Source organism: Drosophila pseudoobscura, chromosome 2, assembly GCF_009870125.1.
Source record: "Drosophila pseudoobscura strain MV-25-SWS-2005 chromosome 2, UCI_Dpse_MV25, whole genome shotgun sequence".
NCBI lineage: Eukaryota > Metazoa > Arthropoda > Insecta > Diptera > Drosophilidae > Drosophila > Drosophila pseudoobscura.
In genome coordinates, this window is record NC_046679.1 from 10715291 (window position 1) to 10739486 (window position 24196).

Genomic DNA, 24196 nt, shown 5'->3' on the forward strand with positions numbered 1-24196 from the left:
ATTGAATTTATTATGGCATTTCAACTCGAGGAGCGTCAATTGAATGAAAGTGGACCAACGGCCACGCCCACACACACACATACATAGACACACCTCCCTCAATACACACACACTCCCAGCGAAAGAGAAGGGAATCGTATTAGAGGCAAGGGACTGGCAACTCTCTGTTGCAATAGCATCATTATTGGACTAAACCGAAACTATTTGCCTCAATGGGCCACAAAGCGCCACACGACACGCCAAAAGAGATGGCAACAGCTACAGATAGAAAGAGAGAGAAGCCAGAAAGAACGAGAGGGAGCAGAAGAAAGAGACCGACTGCAGACAGTGATAGTCCAATGCCCTTGGGGTATATTTTTGCCACTTTCGCCGCCCCGGCCAAAAGTGTTGACTGTCTTTGATTTTGTTTGTCTGCCTGTTTTGCCACCGAAAAACTTGGGCCCACAATTGAACGGTACAAGTGTCTTGGTGGGATGCCCTTTGCCCTCTGGTCTGTGGGCTGTGGGAGTGGAGTGGAGAGAGGAGGAAACGGCTACACTAGGAATTACACAGCATTTTGTCATGTTTAATCGAAGGAAACTTGTGTATAATCAGCAAATGAGTTATTAAACAAAATGTTGGGGCTATTGTTGCTTTGAGAGACTCCTAGCGGCCATGCCTTCCATTACTACTGCCTAATCCTGCCTCCGGGTGCTGCTTACCTGCCCCTTGTTACTGATGTTAGTACTGTATTTCCAGTCCATGCCCCAGAGCTCCACCTTTATTTCCTACCTGACCTTTAGATCTGTTTTCTGCTCCCGCCTCTCACTTCCTGCCCCGTTCCTGCCCTCCTTCCTGTCATTGTGGGCCACCGTCAAATTACAAAATCGGCTAAACTTAAGCCTCCATGTTGCGTGCAGTTTATGACAAAGCGTTGCATGCGGATGCGTTCAAAATCCATGTCACTGCAATTGGCTTTTCCGCGACCGCACTCACGTGCCACACACGCAAACACACACAAAAGACAGAGAGAGAGAGAGAGAGATAGAGAAAGACAGAGAAGGTGAGTGAAAGAGAGAGAGACAGGGAAAGAGAGAGCGTGTCTATCGATGGAACAAAGTTAAATCGCCCAAAATCCTTTGACCATGTCACAGTTTTATACATAATCGTGGGCCCAGGCACGTGCAGACAACCGCAATGTTGTGCGAGGCTACTATGATGGAAAAAAAAAGCAACCAACCGAACAACGAACAGCAAACATTACGTATACGTGCGTCCCTTCTCTGCGTGTCCAATGAGCAGGGTAAAGTGGTAACAGCAACAGCAACAACAACGAGCGACTGGGCCAATAATGCAAAAGGCATTAACAGGCCCCGGCACTGATTTTTCAACGCAGTTATTGCCATTAACAAGGCTTAATTAGCCAAGTGGCTTAAACCACACCAGCTTAAAGCATAATTGCAAATATTTCCATGCAGCTTAATCAAACCAGAACGCGCCGCTTCGGGCACTCATGAATATTTAATGGAGGGGGCGGAGAACTATATTGAAAGTGGGAGCCTTTGAAGGAGTATCCTTTTCTACGAGTAACTAACAACTTTTCCACTCAATCTAATGTTATCGTTATCAAGCTAATCGATTTGTATCAATAATTGTGCTCTTTTATGACCAGAACAATATAATCGATGATCTAAGATGTGGATCGTAGTAGGGCCACATACGACATGGCAGTACGAACAATCTGCAAGGGAATTGATATCCTTGAGTGGAATTATCACAGTCACTTTGACAACGCCACGTACCAAATCAAATGTCTTCCTATTGGCCTCAAAAAAGTAGCCATCGAGGCGACAGCCGCGCTGGGCACGCACCATGCCAATCTGCAACGAGCGTCCCACATCGAGCCTTCCGTCCAGCAGCAGCGGAAGCCAGTCGCTCTCGTAGATGGCCTGTGCGAAGAGCTGGCTCTCCGCCTGGACACAGGCCCCGCCATGGCAGTAGATGGCCACCTGGCCGAGAATGGCCGCCATGAAGGCGGCATAGAAGAGCATACCGGGCTGCATCAGGTTCGAGGAGAGCTGGTAGCAGAGCACGCACAAGTGCAGCGAGGCGGCAATAAACTGGGCAAAGATGATCAGCCTGAAGAAGCCATTTAATGAGCTCCCCAACTCCAGGCACTCGCCATACAGTTGGAAGATGTGCCTAAGGTTCTGCTGCGTCTCCACTGGTCTTCTGCGTTTAAAGGTCAACATTTTGTGGCGGCAGATCTCAAAGAGTCCGCACAGGTTGTGCGTCAGCGAGCTGAAGAGTGTGTCCACGCAGATGGTGGCCAGTGCCACGCCTAAGGCGGCAAACACATTCCACAGATACGAGAAGAGGTAGTTGTGGAAGCGACGATTGTCCCAGGGGTAGCTGAAAGGCAGAAAGATACGTGATGTATGGATCTGGGGAGTCTTTTCCTCCACTTACACGCTGGGAAAGGGATAGTCTGGCTCCATTTCGGCTGTTCTCCAAAAGCGTACTATCATGTGCAGGGGAGACATCAGGCAGGCGGAGCCACCAGCCACCAGGAAGCAGATCGTGTACAAGGAGCTGATGAATTGATCCCGATCATTCTGTCTGGCAACTATCTTGGCTGCAACCTCCGAGTGACTCTCTAAGGGAGAAATTCCGTGGAAATCAACCTACAAATCACATACCAAATATTACCCCTCTCAAGCATATCGTGAAATCTTTGAATAAGCCTCCTGAAGTCTTTGTACAGCCCCAAGAAGATTCCAATCTTGCAGAGGGCCAACAGATCCACCAGCACGGAGCAGAGTGTGTCGGTTAGTTTATCCATATTGTGGATGTTGTTTAAACCAAAGGCGATGGACAGTGGCAGGAATGTGGCCACGGCCAGGATGCAGCAAATGCTTCGCCTTTTATCCTTTACACTCTGAACCTCCTGCTGGTCCAACAGCTCTAGTCCCAGGAGGCGAAAGTAAAAGGACTGCAGCCGCAGAAACTTTTCTGTCAGCATGTTGCAAGCAAAGTGGAACTGTACTGCAAGGGTCACAGGCTTTTATAGTCCTGGATTTGCACTGAGAATAAAGAATTACCGAATCAAGGGATTAAAGAAGTGAGGACTACACCCCAATTGTAGGAGCATCGCATGAAGGTATTAGCATTTCAAAATACTTTTTTCATTTTTCAAATATTGTTTACGAATGTTTCTCTTATGGTTTTCCTCTCAGTGTCGCTAGAATTTTCTGCTTATTAACTGCTGAACAAAATCGATAACCATTTAAACGGATTCGCATTAACCTCCAAAAGCAAGCCATTTATTATTTAAATTCGAGTAACTAGAGCAACCTTTAGGCTTTTGTTGTTGCTGCCAAGAAATTTCGAGAATGTTTTCCCCAGTCGAAATCTTAGGAATAAGCTCCATTTGCAGACAAACTGTGGCCGACGATGTTTGCACAATAAATTATACTTAATTAAAAACAATTAAAAGCAAATTCCAATTTGAACCGTCAAGCATTTGGGCTTCCATTGTGCCATTGTGGGCCTCTGTAAATGCAGCAAACAAATCTCTGGGCCATTGCAAATATTTGGCAGCAATGCTAAGCAAAAACTAAAACAAATCCAAGCTGCATTTCAAATGTGCAAAACTTTTGTTTGCCCTCCTGCTGCCACCTCCCTCCCCCGCACACACTTTAAATTGTATTTTGTTTTCCGGATTTTCCCTCCAACATTTTCAGTGTTTTAATTACTGGCAAGTCGGAGCATATCGGACCAGGTCCTGTACGGATTCGGGCTGTTGTCGTGGTCAGAGATCAGAGCAACTGGCAAAAGTTCTGGCCATCGTTTTTGGGCCAAATAAATTAATGCAATTACATGCTCGACAGCCAAGGAATGAAGGCCGGGCCTAAGCCGCCCCTAAATAGACCAAAAACACACACAAATTAAGTCCGGCCAGTGCATCGACAGCATTATTAATCGCTTGTGTGAATGCAAAAGTGAGCAAATCAAAGATTTTCCACACTATTTGTTCGTCCTCCCCATCCATTCTATTCGCCTTTTCCTGTAGTCTATAATTAATTGAAAAATGCGTTTCTGCGGGTGTGGGAGATTGAGTTTTCTTTTGGGGAAGAGTAAAACTTCTGCTAGGCACATAAAACAAACATTGACACACTGACCAAGCCAGCCCCACAAAATGGAGTTTATATCGTGTATTTTTTGTGTAGACCAAAACTTGCTCGAAACTCATCTGCCAACTGCCGACGGGCGGGGAGGCGGAGAAGTGAAAGATGGTAGCATAAGAGTGGGAAGGGATCCTAGGATCCAGTGCCGAAAAACTCCTCAAGAACTTTTCCTTATTCCCGGCATTGTTATTACCACGTTGAGGATGCTGTTGCTGTTGCTCCTGGCTCTCCACGAAAGTCGAGTTCCCTTTTTAAAGAAGGCGTGAAATCTGTGCATTAAGCACTTTCAGGAATCCTAGAAATTGAAACCCGCGGTCAAGTATCATAAGAATTGAACCAGAAGTTTTTGAGAACTTTTCAGGTGATTTTCTTAGCAGTTAATGAGCAGAAAAGAAGGCAACACTTGCAACCTTGGAAACTGGAAGCTATGATCATGTTATCCTATACATGGGATGAGGCCTTTTTCCTTCATCCACAAAATATAGAAATTTCTAGATTTCTTAATCGTTTCAGCAAAATTTGAACTATTAAAAGTGAAACCCTGATGAAGGAACGAGTTTTTTTTTTGGGCTCCACATATCCAAGGGTATATAAAATTCGTTTGACTTGCCCCAAGCTGAGCTTCCTTCCCTCTGGTTGCCCCATTTAGTTGTTGCAATGCTCTCGGACAGCAGTTGAATCCAAAATGAAATACTTGATTTCAGCCTCCGTGGGATTTCGTGCAGCAGCACCAAGGAACGAAAACTTTGCCGCTCTCACAGGAAGTCAACTTGGCAGCCCAGCGACTTGGACTTGCGACTCCGCCAGAGACAGTGACTGCGACTAAAACAGAGAGACGATACGATGGCAAAGACTGAGCACTGAGGTAGAGAGAGTAAGAGTAAGAGGCAAGCAGTTTGCTTAAAATGTTTAGTGGAAAGTGTTTTAAAATACATTAAAAAGTTCACGGCTGCCAGGGCACGCATTGAATTTATGCGAATTTGGTGAACTCCTTGAGTGGAAACTTTTTGCATTTGCTCTCTCGCCCGCCCAATCAACTTAAATATTTGTTTAGCAGGAGAGCACTTGACTGGGCCTGAGCCTGGGCCTGGACCTCACCGTAGAGGGTGCGACTCTTCCTTTTGAATCGCACTTAGACAGTTGTAATTAATGCCCTTTCCCACACACACACCCACACACCCACATCCTACACATCCCACACACCTGCAAATATCCCATCCTCATGGACCCCTTCCCCCTGGACAGGTGCGGAAAGCCGCGTATCTCGATCTGTAATTGTATCTGTATCTGGTGGATGATGTTTTGCCCCTCCAGGCATGCTTTCATATTTGCTGCTGTCATCATTTAACGAGAGATATTTTATTTCCCAGCTCATATTTATTGGAATACTTCTGCGGGTTTGGGTTTTGTGCTTTGTTTGGGGAAAGGGAGGACTTAATTTTAGATATTTACGTGGGCTGTACTCATTTTCCGTCGCGTGGCTGTATGGGTGTATTTGTGTGCCTCAATTCGATACACTCCCATGGCAAAAACTGTCGAATTTGCAAATGACGAAGCCATATTTGGCTCTCGAGGCGCTTTTGTCTAGGGCCCAAGTCGCACAAGCAAATGGGAAAATGGGAAAAATATTTTTGCAAAACAAACAAACCTAAGTAATTTGTTTTTCCTCTCCCCCAATGGTGGTTTTTTCCCTTTTTCCGTTTTTCATTTGTGGGAAAATAGGCCCATCATCGAGATGAGTGAGAGAATCTCTTTAATTTTACTCTCTGTTTTACTCGGCTTTTTCCCCAGCTAATTCAAGGATACAACGAGTATCTGCGTCTGCTGGTTAACCAGAAAAGTGCTGATTATATCAGCACAATCTGTCCGATGAATGCGTTTGTCGTTTGCAGAAAAATGTTAAAAATAAAATACAGAAAAACTGCAACGAGGGTGCCCACAACTATGCGATAAGTCAATTAAAAAAACTACAGATGGGAAATGGGCAAAGCAAATCGAATATGGAAATACCCTTCGAGATGGCAGAAAGTTGTATCTTTGAAAAGTATGGAATATGGTCATCGGATGTTGTGGGATTCAATTAAAATATCTAAAGCGTTTATTTGACATCGAGTAGCATTCTTTCTTTTTACTATAATGGGATTTGGTCAGCCGATTCAAATTAATTACCAAATATCCTTAGGAGATCTTAAAAGATAGATCATTTACCGCTTCGAAACTGCACCTTAAATCGACTATTCCTAGAGTAGACTTAGGATTATTTTATGTAAATAATAAACCACTTTGATTCCTACACTCAACATTCTACAATATATTCATTATTCCAATATGTTGGCATATTACACATAAAATCAGTAGTAAAAAATTTAATCTAGTATTTTGTTAGACCCTTATTGGCAGGCAGACAATTTTAACATATTTTTTTTAAATATTTTCAAATAGTTCATTGCTCTGTCCTAAAGACTAAAAAAATATTATCCCCAAGCATTTCAATTGGATTTATTATTGTTATATTAATAATAATAGTAGGGTATAAAACATGTATGTAACTTCAGTAAAAAATACATAATTTGTGCATTTAAAAATAGGTTTGGCAGTTGTTTATTTATGATGTTATGAAAAGATATGTACAAACAGAAAAAGCGTATTAATAACATTTTAATTAATTTTAATGGACCATAAAAAGGGTAATCTGTGAAATCAGTTTAGCCAGAAAATGATCCTGCAGCTGCTATATGATCTAGTAACCCAGTATTCCGATTGATTCCTACCACAATTTGAACACCCACACAAAAAGGGTAGCGTACAAGCCGCGTACAATGGCATTAAGCGAATTTAAATTAATAATCTATTTAACATACAATCGATTACGGGGGGATAGAATGGGGGACGGGGAGCGGCTGAACAGCGGGGGGAAACTGCATCAGAACCAATGAGAAAAGGAATTTCATATTGAATTAATATCACTAATGAATATGGCTCGTGCTGTTTCAGACTGATGTTATTCTGTTTTTCCCCATCTCATTCAAAAATACAACCAAAACGAATGAAAAAAAAGAGTTTAATTTAATTTGTGTCAATTCAGATCAAAAGAGAGAGAGAGAGAGGGAGGAGGAGACGAAAGGAAGCAGCGAGTCGGACAGGGAAAATTGTATTAATCAGACAAATAAGTGTACGCTTTATTCCATTAATAATTGAAATTATTTATTGGGTTTTGCCCCGAATGCTGATGAACTCCAACACCGACCACCAGCCACCGGCCAATGGGCCGACGCAACGGCAAATTGACTTTCATGCACACTTAAAGCCCAAATTGCATAATCAAATCCATATCATGTACCGTACAGCCCAATCAATTCAATTAAATTTGCGTCACTCGAGTCCAGCATTCGTGTGAATATAATTCATCCCAAAATGCATTCAAAGGCAAATTAATTTGATAAGTTGCATATCAATATCAAATACATCCTCCAATGTGCTCCACCTCCAATCGACACTTCTGGACGATGGCAATATAATTTACGGCTATTCGTACGTGGAAGCCAAGCTAAATTATAATACTTATGAACACATTCTGCCCATTCGGTTCTGGCCCAGGACACACCGTCCAAATGGAGCCATAAACGGCCGGCGACTGAGACGAAGCCCCACAGAACGATGTCCTGAAACTGAAACGAACGAAACGAGAGCGAGGCATGCGCCGAGCCATCTCTGTGTTCCATTGCCACAATGTTGCAATGTTGATTATATACTGTTTACTCTTTTATCGTGCCCTAAGAGAAACCCACGAGCTGTTCTTATCACAGGAGAGACGGTATTCCTAGAAACGTAAACAGCACCAGGATGGGCCAGAACATGCACAACAATTAGGCATCTGGCAGGAAGACTCAAACTCAGACCTAGCAAAGATTACACTGAGGGAAACACACATGAAAAAGGTAGCCTTGATTTCTAAAACTAACACTAACATTTTGCGATCAAATGCTGATCAAAAAAAATCCTGGAAATACTTGAAACGATCAGGATACGAATAAAAATCAATTTTGTTTGCAAATACAAATAATCTCATAGTTAGAAAATAAATCTTATATATCTTATATCTATATAACGGTAGAACCTCCTTAGAACAGGCTTTGCTTCGAGTGTATTTATTAATGATTAAGTGTGGATCTTATGCAAATTTAAAATAATTCTTCTGAATAGTCCAAAATGTATTTATAACGTGTATTCCTAAAGGCTTTAAAGATTGCAAAACTTCTTAACAAATGCGAAATATTCCCCCAAGTGTATAGGAAAGTCCTGTGGCAGGTGGCAGCAGCAGGCACTCCATCATGCCACATCCTCTCCTCATTCTTTACTTGCTTGCGACGCGCTCCACCGCGAGAGCCGCTGGAACTTCACACGATTTTGATGACCATAATGACAACAATTAAATATAAATCACCGAGCAACAACATGCCAAGGATTTACCTCACACCCACTAAGCCCCTCTTCAGGCCGCTCCTCTCGCTCTCGCCACTCACCCACACTCTTTGGGGGCGCCTCGCACGCATACAATTAGCTTTTATGGCCGCCGGGCAAAGGAAAATGGCGGCCATGGCCGTGGCCCCGGACGCACTTGGCGAATGGTAATTTGAAAATATGGTAATTATGAAGCGGCTTTGCATCAGGAAAAAAATAAAACCAGCTACGAAAAGAAAAATATTTAAAAAAAAAAGAAAAACGAAGAGGAACAACAACAGAAAGCAGACGACTCTGAAAGCGAACCTCTGACACCGTTGTTGTCTGTTCTAATTAGGCGCACATAAATTGCACCACAAACAGGCACAGCCACAGCCACAGCCATAGCCATAGCCATAGCCATCCACCCACCGAGGCAGCAACAACAGGAACCACAACAACATTAGGAGCAACAAATCCTAAATAACAATTAAAACAATTTTCAAGATTAAAAACACCTTACGGCCAATGCTTTAATATTTTAATTAAAAATTCCTTAGCCACAATTTGCCAGCTCCGTCCCTCCTTAGACCAGGTCCTGAGGTGTCGGCCCTCTAAGGCGTCCATCCTCTTCCTGTTGGGAGGTGTAACCGTGGCCACTTACTCCCCTGGCCACTTGGACGAATGAGTGGACGAGTGTTCCCTGAATGGTCTCTGGAGGCCTATGACTTTGAATTATTGCCCGCCAAGTCATAAATTAAGTGCGTGGCCCCTCTGACCTGTTCAGCCCTGCAGGGGGCAGGGAGAGTGATGAAGGGGAAGGTGGAATGGGGAATGGAATGGATGGAGGGGCAGAAGTGTCGGAGGTGGCAGGTGCCTGGTTTGTGTTCAACGATCTCCGTGTTGCATGTAAGGATTGTAAATGGAAATAGTTAAAAGTATTATATACCGATACGTAGGATAATCGTTGTCCTAGCTGTCATCATCAATGGTAGATTTACCTAAGAAGACTGTACAGGGAGAAGAATTACAAAAAGTAGTGTCTGAAGATTCCGGAAATTTGAGGTATAATCCTCAACCCACATTATGTTGAAGTGCAATGCAGTTTCCAGGGGAAATGGTGTATATTTTCTATAAAAATATGAATTCTTAATAGATCATGAAACTGGCCCTTTAAGATTTCCCGATTAATGATCTTTATGATGAACAGATTTCCTATCGATCGCAACACCTGTTTTCTCCTTATAATATTTTTGTTTCAGCTTAATGATAGCTAAAGCCGTAGGGAATTACTATGGATGTAGATTTTGGATTACATTCTTTGATATAAAATTGGGTAGATGTTCGATATAAGGGCTTATGTTCCTAAAATCTTGAAAAAATACCCTCAAGCACCGAGATTTATAAAAAATTACGTGCCGTCAGATATGGTTCCATTTAAATTGAATTTCAAAAGTGTAAACATAATCATATATACTTTTGAATGTGACCTTTGAATATCTTAATCCATCGCGGTCCATCATCGGTTTTCATTTTGTTTAAGAATTGTAATCTTTATTCAAATTGTTTAATTTTTGATGAATTGATATTTGACCTTAAATCTGAGAATTACAAAACAAACAAAGGCAGTTTTATCTGCAATTTCCCATACAAAAATTTTCTGTTATAAAAATTTTCTCCAAACTAAAATCGTCATTAATATCATTTAGGGCATATCTTCCTCCTGAATATCTAAAATTGTTTTTCATCACTTTGCATCAAAAACATTTCTCTTTATCCACACATTTCTCACATTATGCAAATTATTGATTGTTTGTGTCTATAATCTTTCGAAAATCTGTTTTAGTTGATGTTTTTGTCATTTTAGTTCACTCAATTTCAATTTAAATCGAATTTCTACGGGCATCTACGTTTTGTTTGGAAAAGTTTGGAATTTTGGGAATAGTTTTTTGGTTTGTCAAATGCCGAAAGAGCAGAATGTCAGCCTGGAGTGATTTTTTTCCCCAATACAAAACTTGTTGCACGAAAGTGTCTCTCAACAATGTATCTGTATCTTGCTTTCTACCTCTCTATATCCCACGGAATCCACTCCCTACTCACTCCCTCTAGCTATCGCCCTCTCCACCCCTGCTCCAGCTCTCCATCAGTACCCCTTCTCTGCCATTTTTCCCCGACAGTAACACAATTTTCCAGCCTCGAAAATCTACAGATATTCACTCAAGAGTTGGGGCTGTGGCGGGGGTAGGACCTTCAGACCTTCATAAATAAATGCTGGAAGTATTTCAAGGGGAGTTGCTGCAACCCATTGAAGATAAAGTAGGGAGCCCGTGGAAAGAAGCGCCTGTTGTGGCCGCGCAATCAAATTCAGACATTTGGAGACATTCTCTGTGGCACCTTCACTCCTTCTCCGGCTCTCGACAAGCGGGTGCTTAAGTGTCGTAAAGTCCTTCTTCGAGTGCGGGGCAGAGGTGTGGTAGCAAGGAGCTGAAACGCGCCTTTTATGATTTATGCAACTATCGCCTGCAGCCCGCCCAAGACGTAGTCGAGGGATCGGGTGGGGATGGTTTCCGACCAAGAGAGCCATTGCCGAAATCCTTGAGAGCACCGCCCAAGGCGCGTAAATTTTTTCCACTTTTCCAGTTTTTTTTTTTTTTTTTGGACATACGTCTGCCGCAAAATGTGGACTGGAGGACGAGGACGAGGACCTCCGCTTCAAATTGTGCAATTTTTATGGGTCGAAGGAGGGGCGGATGGCGGATGGCGGCATGGGGCATTCATGAATAAAAGATTTTCCGATTCACCCCCAGACGCTTGCCCCTCATCCTCACACCAATTTATTATGCTGTTGGCCTTGCCGCCGAGTGCAAATAATAAGCAGCAAGTGCACAGCCACGCCCATGCCCCAGCACCTTGCCACACTTCACTGCTGGTGCTGGTGTTGTTGTTGCTGCCACGCCCACACAATTGCAGGAGGTGGTGCAAGAGAAGTGCACCCAAAGGCGGCCTGGAAAATTAGCAAAGCAAACGGCTCTGGTGCTGCTGCAGTTTACTTGCCATTTAAGCGCCACACTCGACAGCTGTGTTTGTCAGTGGCACTTGCAAACCTGCAACAACAGCCACTAACAACTTGCAACAACAGCAACAGCAGCAACAAAACAGCAGCAGAAGAAGAGGCAACAACGGCAAAAGAAGCAGCAACCTTGCAACGGCGTAGCCACAACAGCCCCGAAAAGTTGCATTTTCAAGTTTTATTATTTTTCTTCTGATTGTTTGTTTGTGTCTCTCGAAATCGTTTTAGCCTTTTTCTGGTTAAATATTCTTAAGTGAATATTAGACAAACTATAAATATAAAAGAGACAAGGGGGCCATGGGAAAAACGGGGGTGTCCTGAGAAACGCCACTCAATGGGGTAATTAGAAAGGAAGGATGTCTGGGATTTCCCTCTGCCTTGGGCGGTAAGGATATACGTATACTCCTTGGGCGGTATGGATATATGTATGTACATATACTAGATCAACACGCCCGACCAAAACGGAGTGAACGAATCAGTCGCTTCCTTAGTCCTTTTTACTTTGACAGATCCGAAAATTTCGGTTTTTTTCTCTCGCTCACTTTCTGTTTGATTTTCTGGTGGAGCAAATTAACAAGCAGTGTACCTCTGCCGGCGGGGCTATTGAAACCCATATAAAAATAAGTGAAATAAGTGATGATATATTCTAAAAATTAGAGGAAATTTAATTTAAGCAGTAATTTGTATTGTCTTTGTATTAGAGGCACTAAAGCTTGAAGATTTATTTATTAAATTATTATTGCATTTTATCCACCGATTTCAATATCTTTTGATCATATAAAATTTGCGTGGGTGGTCATCATCGTCGGAAAAGCATATGTGGGCAAAATTGAAATGTCTGACCATCTCTGACCGCCAAATAGTTTCTGTATCTATATTCTTGATAAATCGCGGTCCCCTGGTCTATTAAATTATCCAAAACCACGTCCTGATCGATTGTAAGTGATAAATAATTGTGGCTGGAGTGTACAGCCGATGAGAATGAATGCTTGAAGACCAACTTTCAAGGCCACATTAAGGGCCAGATAGTCGCACTTTCGTAGGGTGGTCTTAGTGGTTAAATACTCCATCCTCACAGCTTTCTTTTTCCCAGAGCCGGCGGCTAAGTCTAATATAAAGTCAAATGCATATTTTTAAATTGAAGCATGGTTGCTTCGCTAGGTTCGTGTCCAGCATATCCAGATCCTTGTTTAAAAGTTTCATAGAACGGAAGCTTTGAACGTTTCATATCTACCCGGCATCTACACAAAATTTACGTTAGCTCAACATTCTGTTAACATTCTATGTTGCGCCACCTAGCATCTTTTGTCGCGCCACCTAGCGTATTTCGTAGCGCCGCCTAGCTACTTTTAGTTGTAGTTGTGGTGATGGCAGCTTAACATCTAATAAAAAACATTCCGGCGGAATGATGAACATTTTGATACCCTTGGAAACAATTCGTTACAAAATTTAAGAGAGGTTTGTATCGCACAAAAGCTTTAGTTGAGATACCCCAACAGGCTTTCTGCAGGTAAATTCTTAATAAATCGCGGCCCAGCATCAGTTTTAACCGAACATTGGCCATACAAAAAAACATTTACCATTAAAAGGCACGAGCGGGAACGTTGTGAACAGCGGCAAAGGAGGCATTCAACATATTTGATACGTAAGGGCCGAAGGCCGTAAGGTCAAGACATGCCATGAGCTGGAATTCGAAAAAGGAAAGTCATCCATTCCGTCAGTTCATAGGAACCCGTAAAACCTATCGTTTCGTTGCGTTCCCACTCATTCGTTTTTTTGTTAAATTATTCTTGTTTTATTCGGTAAAATGGCCAAAAAGCCTATAAATTTCAAGGAGATGTCCGCGATGCCGCCGCGCACCATTAAGCTGGCGAACGAGAAGCAGACCGTCGCGGAGGCTCTCAATTTCATGAAGCTGGCATGCATGCGCCAGCCAGAGGAAGCCATGAAGTCCAAGGACCCCGAAGGTCCCACAGTGGCGGACGAGCTGAATGCTCGCCTGGCCATGGTGCACGTCCGCGAGAATCGGGCCAAGCGCATCAAGCGTCTGGTCAAGTTTCCCCCAACCGAGCAGCAGGCATTGTACAAGTTCATCTGCATCTGTCCCCGATACCATCCCTGCTACGGACCCTGCCAGCACACGGGCCAGATCATCATCGACCGCGACGTGCTGTCGCGGGAGGAGCACATCTGTTTCCTGGCCACACCCAAGAAGGACCCGATCTCCCCGCAGCTACTCAAGCCGCCGATTTACTACTCCAAAAAGTACTTCATGCCCACGTGCACGGCCCGCATTGAACGCCTGGCCGATCCCCTGCCGGTCCGGGTCAAGGACACGATCAAGACCTACAAGAACGTACTCGAGCCCCGCCAATTGGCCGCCTTGCAGAACCAGATGAAGCCCAAGCCGCCCGTGGAGGTGATGAGCATGGACAGGGCCCTGGAGTACCTGGAGGAGGAGCTGCGACAGCGTCGAGCGGCCAAGCAACTGCATCGCCGTCGCTGCAAGAGCCTGAAGAAGCGAATCCTCCTGCGTCAACGCAACCAGATGCAGAAGATCGTGTGCGTGTTGTTCGAGGAGATGAAGGACTTCCTGCTCAACGATCAGTTTATCGTTGACGAAAACTCGCCGCTCTGTGCTGTGATCCTCGATAAGATTAGGGAGTTTACGGGTGAGTGACAGAACTCTTAAGCTGTTGACAAATTGAAAATAAATATTGTATATGGCATCCCTGCAGATCAAGAGTTCTACACGACCAGTAACCTACGCGAATATCAGAAGATATTGGCCAACAACCTAACCGTTTGGATCAACAAGTTCATCTCCAACTTGAACATTTACTTGGCCCCACAACAGGTCCCCGTCCAGCGCACGATGTTGGCCGACGAGGATCCGGAACAGTTTGTGCCTCTGTCGGACTACATTTCGATGTCCGAACAACTGGAGGAGATGACGCGCGACACCGGCCATATTGGCTATGACTTTGAGGACTATGACAACGAGGAATATTTGAATGATGTACTAACAGCGCCCGGTGACGGTGACGGCGATGACGATACACTGATGAACGCCGATTAATCAGTTCGGCGTAGCTTTCATCCTTCTGTTGAACTCCTTGACAGAAAATTCTATAGTGTACAGATCCAAAATTTAATTGTAACAATCCAAATTAATAGTAAATGTTCGTTCGTATCCCAACCTCTTCGTATCGTTTATCGTTCACCAATCCCACTGGGGACTTCGCACAATGACAAAAAATTACATAGATCTGTTTTGGGTTTTAACAAAATAGGGTGTACAAAGGCCTATACTAGACTACCCAATCTTAAAGAAAATGTATTCATCAACGGCCTAAAAATATGTGGGCAGAACTAAGACTTTTAGCTAGCCAGAATTATTCCACGGAATCCCTAAATTGCGCAATATGAACGACTATCATTTTTCGTTTTTTTGTTTTGACCTATTTCGCTAAAACCTTTTTTGTTTGACCATTTTCGCTAAAACCTCTTTTTACGCAATATGTAATAGAAGCAAGTGTTTTAAATAAGCCAGTCAAGTTGAAAATATGTTAATTAATCGGATAAAATTATGTGGGCAGAGCCGAGCGTTTTATCTAGCTGGTAATATCAAATCGAATATCAAAATCAGGGAATATGGTTTCTAATCTTTGACGGAGAACGATTAAATTAACCCATTTTAGACCAAGGGGGTACTATTATATGCCACCAAAAATAATGAAAGTGTAATAATTTTAGCGCTGTTCAGATATTGTGGTCATTTTTGTTTATTTGAAAAGATGAGAGATAGGGTGAGGTGGATCTATAAGAAGAATTAACAAATAGAATTATTTTGCACGACTTAATTCAAGTTTTTCGCCTGTTTAAATAGAGGGGCTTAGGTGGGCTAAGTTACTTCAATCGTCTAACGTGATCAGTGCTGTCAACTTAAGATAGATTTCAAACAAACAAATATATGCTAAAAGTGGTTTAGCCACCTTAGCATCCTCCTCTTGACTGTTATAGTATTTGTCGTTCTCTCAAAAATTTCAAATTTTCAAAAATTGCTAAACAGTCCTAAACAGCTTTTTGCAAATTGTATATGCTAGTCCACTTCTAAAATTCTAGATCTAGCCCGTAAAAGGCTAAACTGGCAGCACTGGTCGTGATAGGTACTATCTGTTTTATTATTGCTTGCATTTTCTGGACCGTATTGCCTGTTGGCCATTTTCGCTAACACCTTTTTTTGACAAGAACCAATAAAAGCAAGTATTTCGAATAAGCCAGTTAAGTAAAAAATTGATTCATTAATCGGATAAAATTATGTGAGCATGGCTAAATGTTGTATATAGCTAGTAATATTAGGCGGAAAATCAAAATCGGAACATGTAAAATAGAACTTTAATTCGTCAGTATATTTACGGTATATTTTGACAAAGAGGCTGTATGTTTCGGTATATTTCTGAGGGTCGGAAGGTATATTTTATCGTTTTATCCGCGGTCACACTGGTCGTGTGTTTTGGTTTGGGTGGTTTTTGCGTGTTTTTGTTTTATTTCCAATCGAAGCGATTTGCAGGTAACATAAAAATTTCTCGGCCGGCAGCAACAGCGCGCGCCTTTTAATGATTTTGGTAACTTAACTTAACTTAACTAAAAGCAAAATTCGAAAAGTTCTTGGAGAGTCAAATATTTAAATGTGCTAAAATAGCAGTGCCGTGCCATTTGATAATCTTTTGGCTGAAGTTCCCATGTGAAACCGTGAAACGTTTGCCGCCTGCGGGAAAAAACGAGCCTTGTACGCGCGTCGTTTTCGTTGTTGTTTTTTGTTTTTGCGTTTTTCCCTGTACAGTAAATTTATTTTACTTTATTCGCAAAGTGGCCGAAAAGTCAAAACGTGTTAAAGCGTGCGAAAGGTGGTAACAAGAACGAGGCAAAACGAAAAAAAAACCTAGAAAAATGCTGTCGTTCATATTGAGTTCCGTCTCCCTCACTCCTTCTCCTTAGCTCCTTTTTTTCGCCGCCTAAGACCAGCATTTTGTTGTTGCGCATCGTATACGTGTGCAAAAGTGTGTGTATGTGTGGCTTGGAGTGCGTTAAGTGTGCGGTGTGTGTGTATGTTGTGTGTAAATTCCAAAACATACGCCGCTCTTTGCACAGTGGCGGCAAGGTGCATGAGTATAGGGTGAGGAGTTAAATAAAATGTGCTATAGCTTACAAACTGTAACTCCGATTTTTGGGTGTGTCTCTGGTTCGCCTTTTATTATAATTTTCCCACTTTTATGCCGCTTGGAATGTGTGTCTGTCTCTCTTTGTGCTCCCCGTCATTCCCTCATTCTCGGCTCATTCGCTGGCTGGCCGTGTGCTGTTTGTGTTTTGTGTGGAAAGAGAAGCAACAAATGCGACTACCAACTACGTGATGAAATGCATAAAGTGTCTCTGTCCCTGTCCTGCCTTTACCTTTTGCCCCCTCCCCGGGTCCCTTAAGTGCCAATTAGAATTGATTATTATTCATTATTTCTCTTATTACTGATACACACACACACACACCCAGACGCACATTAGCAGCGACAAACAATTTCATTTTCATAAGACTCCAAAAACGCGCTCTCTTTTGAGTGTCTCTCTTTTGTTCCCTCCTTCTCCTTCTCCTTCTATCTCTCTCTCACTCTCGGGCAAACAACTCCTCAACGTTGCTGTTGTTGTCAGCGACAAGGTCTCTCTTCTTCTTTTGTGCGTTTTTTTGTTGCTACCTTTTTGCCGTTTATTTTTCGCATAACGTCATAACGCAAACGCGAACGTAAAGCCCTCGGATAACGTGACGCAGAGTGAAATAAATAAGAAATAAATAAATGAAAAAAATATACAAATAATTAATGAAAATTCCTATAAATTACAGAATCAAATTCTGGCCAAAATGTGGTCAAAAAGTGTGCGATAATCGATGTAAATAAAAAAAAAACGTGAAACAAAAAAAAATACAAGTTAAAAAAGTGCCAAAACAACAAATGTGGCAACAATTTGGCCATTTCTGCGTGTATGCTGTTGTTTGAGCCTGGGCCCAAAACAATCGACAACAACAACAGCAACAACCACAGTGGGAAACAACTTAAGCGAATACAACAAAAAAAAAGAAGGAAAATACGAAAATAATATCTAAGAGATTCACTTAACGACCAATAAAGTAAACCCGACCCGACGCGACGCGACGCGACGCGATGTTCAAGTGCATTCCAATCTTCAAGGGCTGCAACCGGCAGGTGGAGTTCGTGGACAAGCGCCACTGCTCCCTGCCGCAAGTGCCCGAGGAGATACTACGCTACTCGCGTACCCTCGAGGAGCTCTTCCTGGACGCCAATCACATCAGGGACTTGCCCAAGGTGAGTGTGTGGGTGGCTGGTGGGTGGCGCCACAAATGTCAGGGCTCTCAAAAGTGCGTGGGGAAATTGAAATGAAATTCGGTCTGGGCGGAACCTTTACAGTTTCCGCCGTGGTTTGGGAAATGAATACTTTAAATATTAATGGGTAGGAGAGAACGTTTAGTTGGTTCTTTGTAAATATTCTAAGATACATTTACGAACCATCGGGTTATCTGAAAGAACACAACGAAAGGTCCATCATCATCGGAGAGCAAACAAATTTGTCGAGCCTGAACCTCCCTGGGGATGACCTTGTTGCGCATCTCTCAGATACGACGGGAGAGGGTTGATGCGCCTCGGCGCGTAGTCCACATTCCTGGAAGGACATTGACCCTCGGGCCTAGGGTCTACTTTGGCCAGCCTCCTGGCACGACGGGCAGCTTCTTCGGCGTCCACCGTTTGGGAACAGCAGACAACAATTACGACAAAAGACGGTGCCTCCGTCCGAGCGGAAGTCTTTAATTAATGCGGAGAGCGGGTCGGGGCGGGGGCAGGGGCAGGGGCAGGGGCAGGGGCAGGGGGAGGAGGCATCTTTAACATTTAACAATGCACAAGCTTTAATATTGAGTACATGCTGTACATGGGGCTGGTGGCATGGCGGCTGTCGGGCGTTGCATGCATAATTGAATCCACAATTACGCAACTTGTGGATACACATAGATACACATCGACACAGCCACAAAGATACTCTTGGGCATTATGTCAACATCAAAAGCCACCGGCTGTAATACCAATTAATAGCCAAGTGCTGCCCCTATGATAATATTGGACCCTCCCCCCGCTGACCCGCATTCGCAGAGTGTCTCTGATTCACTGTTGGGGCATTAGAATTTTATTGGTATTTTCTAGCATTTTTCTTGCATTTCCGACAAACAGTCCACACTTCCAAAAACATTAAAAATCAATAAAAATAGATTTCCATATAATTTTGGGCACTTTAAGGTGAAAACCTATTAAAAAAAGCAAAAGTTGTTTTTTCTTTTTTGGTATTTTTGTGGTCATGTTTTCCTTTATTATTATCTCCTTTAAGAGAGATGATTGTTGTTAAAAGAACTTGAACAAATTATCGCTCAATACTTCATATATTAGCATAAAATATGCTATACAGATAGTCCTACCAAATTCGCATAGTGTTGTAATTTTGTAACCTAACCTCAAGAGTCTCTTCTGGTTTTTGGTGACGTAACGTCAGGTCGTATTTAGTCTTAAATTTTTGAGACCGTAAAATCGATTGTTGTAATTTTTTTATAAGGTAATTATAGTATAGTAATAGCTAATATTATTTTTTTTTAATTTCACATTTTTGTGTTCTTTTTTTTTTTAAACCAGTATGGTTTGTGTGGAGTGATTTTTTGTATTCTAACTCCAATATTCAAGTTCTTTCGTATTCTCTGGTATTTTTCTAGTATTTTCTACTATTTTCTTGTATATTTTCTAGTACAAGATTGGTATTATTTGAGTATCATTGCAATAATGTTTTTAACTTCAATTGAGAATTTGTTCCTAATATTTTTCTGGTATCGACTGAGAACTTTTTTTATTATGTATTTATTGGTACTGGTACTGGTACTGGTAATGTAACAGCATTTTTCCTAGCATTAATTAAGTAAACTCTAGGAACAGCTTTTTATTATTTTTCTCTTCTAGTATTTTATGATATTTTTCCAGTATCTGCCTTTAATCCGAATAAATGTGGAACTAATCCATCACTTCCATGGGAATATACTAGATACAATTGAAAAAGTTGTGAAGCTTCCGTTGAACTGCAATTTATTTGTATTTGCTGTATCTGTATCTGTATCTGTATCTGTATCTGCTTCTGGTTCTGATTTCTTTCTGTCAGCGGTCTTCCGTTTGCGAGTGTGCGAGTGTATCTGTATCTGCCGGATAGACGAATAAACAACAAACAAGCAGAACTCTGAGAACCCACAACGGCGGGGCAGAGTCGGACAGACATAAACAGAAGCAGTCTCGTTGACATAGCAACAAGTGGGGGCGGAGCAGGAGTACTGTGGCACACAGATGCATATGCAACCCGAGCGAAGGAGCAGCCCCCCGTCCATGTTCCCCTTCTCCGGTTGCAAGTTTATTTGCGGTCGCTGCGGCTTGTGTTTTCATTAGAGTTTTCCTAGAGTTTTCCTCCTCCTTTCACTAATGAACTTCTAATGCAAATTCATGTCTGCCACAAGTCGGACACAATTTTATTAGAGCATCGTTCAACGGCTGCCGTCGCCGCTGCCACATGTTGCTGCCACAATGGACACAAGTCTCTCACAGCAATCACGATGGCAGCAGCAACGGATGTACTGATGTACTGTGGCGGGGGGGAGGGGGCTCTGGACAACCCTTTTTTTTATGCAGAACCACATTTCCGCGTTGTCAGAGGCAACAATAAGCGGTGGGGCATCGACTCGGGCTCTCAATCTACTTCAATCTACAGGCCATTCATTTCGGTTAACAATTGTGTGGCAGAGCAGCGAAACGCCTCTTGACAGGGGCTGGGCGGCGGGGGGAGGACCTACCCCAAGAACAAACCAGAATTTGTGGCAGACACAAATAGAGAGGAGGGGGAAAGAGTACACACCCATGGTCTGGGGCTCTCCGCCATTCATTTGGGCCAATTAGTCACGGCTCAAAGATAAGATACCAGGTAATCGCCACCTTATCGCCCTGGCATTGCCCCCATCCATTGCCTGATTGTCTGCCTCTTGGCTTACGAAACCTGAAGCCGTCGCGGCCCAGGTGCACCCTTCACGCCTTCCCTTCCACAAAAGAGAGACCCAGAAAATAAGCAGCAGCAGCGCGGCAATGACATCATTTTGGCAGTAATCGGCATTCGAGGCGTTCGGCCATAGGAGAAACCCCAATGAAAAGGCAGGCAGCTATGGGAAACACTTCCAATCGAAGATCGAATCGTATCGAATCGTACATGACCGCTGGCTTTCGGTTTTTAGTGGCTCTCACTAAACAGAAATTGCTTAGAACAGTGTTTTGTGTAATCTATCTTGGGGCTATAATTCGAGATACATTTTCTTCTAGCTGTGGGGAGATTTATATATCGAATAAGCAGAGGAATAGATCCGACTTTTGTTGATAGTTATGCTATATCTGCCAGTTACAGCTGTCATAGCGGTATTCTACAGTATCTACGGGTATTTCAGGGATTGATATCTTTTAAATGTAGTTGCAAAACTATTAAATTGATTTGCAACACATTTTTTAAAGAACTTAATACGCTTTTCAAAGGCTATTTTCCTTACTTAATCTTGGAGGCCCTTAAAATCCATCGACCAAAAATGTACAAAATTGTATTTTTATACCTCATAGATTACCTCCTTAAAAAAGCAAGTCCTATGGCATCTTAAATTTTAAAGACCCAGAACCCAGAATCCTTAAGAATTATATTTTTTCTTACTAGATTTCAGAAAGTTATAGCGATCCGATCCGATGATTACAGCCAGAATGAAGAAGGAAAGTTTCCAGGTTCAGGGCTAACGTTATCGCCCTCTCGCTCTCCCTGGCTTTCCCTCTCTCTATCCCTCCCTCTCACTCTCACTCTCTCTTGTATCCGCTCATTCATTCTCTGTCTATAAACCCTGTCTCTCTCTTTCGCAGTGTGGCTTAGCACAGACCTGTGATATACAAAAATCCCAAATATTCTTCTTTTAAAATCCATTATTGAAAAATTATGTTTTTTCTTAAAAAATTGACATTGGAATATAACCTAGAAATTGTTTTTTATTACGCTTGATTTCCCCCAAGCGTGATCTATATATTTCCAGTTAAAGTGTTCTAAAATTAGAAATAGAAAATCTTCAAAAATTTCTTTTTCTCAAAGATTTGTTCATCCTGGTTTTATTTACTTTAATTGGTGATTTTTTAAGAGTTTCCTAACCAAAACAAACCGAAAACTGCATGCTTAATAGTTGCAGATACATTTGGTGCATTCCATAGATACATTTGTGTGCAGTTTTCAATTTGAACTGTACTTTCCACCTGTGGAATGTGGAATGTTTTATTTCGTGTTTGTTTTTAGTTTTTCCATTCGTCACACACAGAATCTAGACTTCCCCTCCTCGCCCCTCCTCGCCCCTCTCCCCCTCTACCGGCCATAGATAGATCTATCTTTAGCGCTGCTTGAAACCGGTTTCTCCCCCCTCTCCCCTCGAAACGTTCTCTCCACTTAATTGTTCTCAATGGCATTCGTATCTGAGGCTCTGTTTAGCTTTTGTTTAAGCACAAAGATACGTAGATACACTTGAAGAGAGAGAGAGACAGAGAGCGGGAGAGAGAGGAGTGCATCTGCTTTCGTTGGCAAGATATAACTCAGATTTATGGCAATTGCGTTGCAATTTCTTTAGTTGCATCTGAGAGATACTAAACTTAATGGGATTGCCTTTGAAAGATACTAAATTATGCGCCAGCAGCTGTCTGCAGTTCGTATCTGTTGCAATCATCGGCTATAAAGAAAGTTTTGTTAACAAACACAGATGCAGATACATCTGGTGCTGCTGCAGATACTGTATCTGTTACTGTTACTGGTTGCTGGTGTGCGTGCGTTGGATAGAAAAATGAAGATGTACAGATTCGAATAGGCGCACAGATGCGCCCAGATGCCACCCGGAGACGGGCTCTGTTTTTGCGGATTTGCAACACATATTTGTATCTGTGTATCTACAAGTGGTGCTGGTGCTGGTGCTGGTGCTGCAACTGCGGCTGCCGCATGTGTATCTGAAGATTCAGTGCGGCGTGAAATACTAAACGTGGCTGGCATGGAAGCCACTCTCTGGCCACATTATTGCTGCCACACTCGTGTGTCGGGTCGTGTCTCTGGTTCTAGCTTCTCAGCTGGTTATACGCTTCAGATGCGTCTCGTCCACACAAAATGTATCTAGAACTCGTTTTCCACACGGCCTCGAGGCCTGAGTGTGTGTGTGTGTGTGTGTGTGAGTGTGTCGCGGGCTACTGGTTGCTGGGCGCCTAGTCGCCGGCAACATGCACACACAACCCCGAAAAAAACAGAGACAGAAAGAGCGACAGATACACAGATACGGAGATACACGGACTACACTTGCAGATAGAGATACAAAAAGCAGAAACATTTAAAAAATTGCTCAAATCCAGCGAAGCGCGCACTGCATTTACATGTCATGGTTCAGTGCCCTGCCCCCTTGCCCTTTAGCCCAGATGTATCCCTGAGATACATAGTTTCTCATCTAGAAGCAGATACATTCCATTAGGCAAACAAATTGGGTTTTAACCAAACAGAAAATTGAATTGTTTGAAAGCAGATTCGTTTATAAAAAGCTTTTGCCTTTGCCAGAAAATCAAATTATCGTTGGGTTCCAGCTGCAACATGCCACCACTCCCGCAGCTGTGTTGCAACCAGTCTCGGCCAGTGGCTCTGCCTTCTGCCACTTGCTGTGCGCCTGCTCCGACTAGATACAATAGTAAAAGTGTTGCTGTGGCTGTGGCTGTGGCTGTCGTCGTGCCTGCCCCAAAGCCAAAGCCTGTCTCTCTCTCGCTCTCGCTCTCTGTGTGTGTGTGTGGCATAGAAAACTGGTAGGTTGCAGCCACATTGCATTTGCCGGCCGGTGTCTGCTGGCCGGCCGGTAATTTATGGTCCATGCAGCAGGCAAGAGAGAGAAAAAGGGAGGCAAAGACACAAACAAAACTCAAGTTGCAAGCGTGGGTTGCATGGAGCAGGCAACGGTATGCGCCTCTCTTTTGTGGGCTCCAGCCAGAGCCAGAGCCAGCGCCAGCGCCAGAACTTGGCTTTTATTGTCATCATGGGTGCCCCTTTTGGAGGGATACCCTATCGATCCCATGGGTTGCCAGAAAAGGGCGATAAACCCAAAGACAATATGAATATTACGATGAGTAACGCCCATACATTTCCATGGTTATATGCAGCGAGGTTCTTGGGAAGCGACGATATATATAGAAATCCATAAATGGAATTCGCTTGCATGTGTGTGAGCAAGTGCGTATGTGTGTGTACAGAGTCGAAAACATTTTTATGAAATTTATTTAGTGATTTTGAACAGAGCCTGAAGCCAATTTCAAAAGCCAGCCTGGAAAAGATGCAAAAGTATCTGGCTTACGGC

The 24196-nt window shown here is 42.9% G+C and overlaps 3 protein-coding genes across 31 annotated transcripts in view; 2 read left to right on the plus strand and 1 right to left on the minus strand.

Moving 5' to 3' along the window:
* Window positions 1–1669: 1669 nt before the first annotated feature.
* On the minus strand, window positions 1670–3001 carry Or98b (Odorant receptor 98b). Its single transcript, XM_001358392.3, has 4 exons — window positions 2689–3001; window positions 2449–2635; window positions 1782–2391; window positions 1670–1720 (listed from the first exon to the last, which is right to left on the minus strand). Exons 1-4 carry the CDS (start codon window positions 2999–3001, stop codon window positions 1670–1672), a joined length of 1161 nt encoding a protein of 386 aa, XP_001358429.3.
* A 10386-nt stretch (window positions 3002–13387) lies between these two features.
* LOC6897142 (uncharacterized) lies at window positions 13388–14875 on the plus strand. Its single transcript, XM_002137286.3, has 2 exons — window positions 13388–14348; window positions 14415–14875. Exons 1-2 carry the CDS (start codon window positions 13484–13486, stop codon window positions 14753–14755), a joined length of 1206 nt encoding a protein of 401 aa, XP_002137322.1. The 5' UTR covers window positions 13388–13483; the 3' UTR covers window positions 14756–14875.
* Window positions 14876–16154: 1279 nt separating this feature from the next.
* scrib (scribble planar cell polarity protein) overlaps window positions 16155–24196 on the plus strand; it is a 69667-nt gene continuing 61625 nt past the window's right edge. For 27 of the 29 annotated variants that reach the window (XR_004468418.1, XM_015181679.2, XM_015181680.2 and 24 more), the window contains exons 1-2: window positions 16155–16249; window positions 17570–18050. Coding sequence is in view for 28 of the 29 variants with exons in the window: in XM_015181679.2 (XP_015037165.2) it covers window positions 17889–18050 (162 nt within the window). In the remaining variant the exon portion in view is untranslated. Of the gene's footprint in view, window positions 16305–16340; window positions 16517–17569; window positions 18051–24196 lie in introns of those variants that run through there. The other 2 variants (XM_015181676.2, XM_033376668.1) reach the window with 2 other exon arrangements.

Excerpts from the sequence above, each read along its gene's own strand:
- Or98b (XM_001358392.3), bottom strand. The coding sequence starts at position 3,001 with ATGCTGACAGAAAAGTTTCTGCGGCTGCAGTCCTTTTACTTTCGCCTC. Across the intron at positions 2,636-2,688 it reads TCACGATATGCTTGAGAGGG|AGAGTCACTCGGAGGTTGCA; the intron begins GTAATATTTGGT and ends TTTCTCCCTTAG. Across the intron at positions 1,721-1,781 it reads ATAGGAAGACATTTGATTTG|ATTGTTCGTACTGCCATGTC; the intron begins GTACGTGGCGTT and ends ATTCCCTTGCAG.
- LOC6897142 (XM_002137286.3), top strand. The coding sequence starts at position 13,484 with ATGGCCAAAAAGCCTATAAATTTCAAGGAGATGTCCGCGATGCCGCCG. Across the intron at positions 14,349-14,414 it reads TAAGATTAGGGAGTTTACGG|ATCAAGAGTTCTACACGACC; the intron begins GTGAGTGACAGA and ends GCATCCCTGCAG.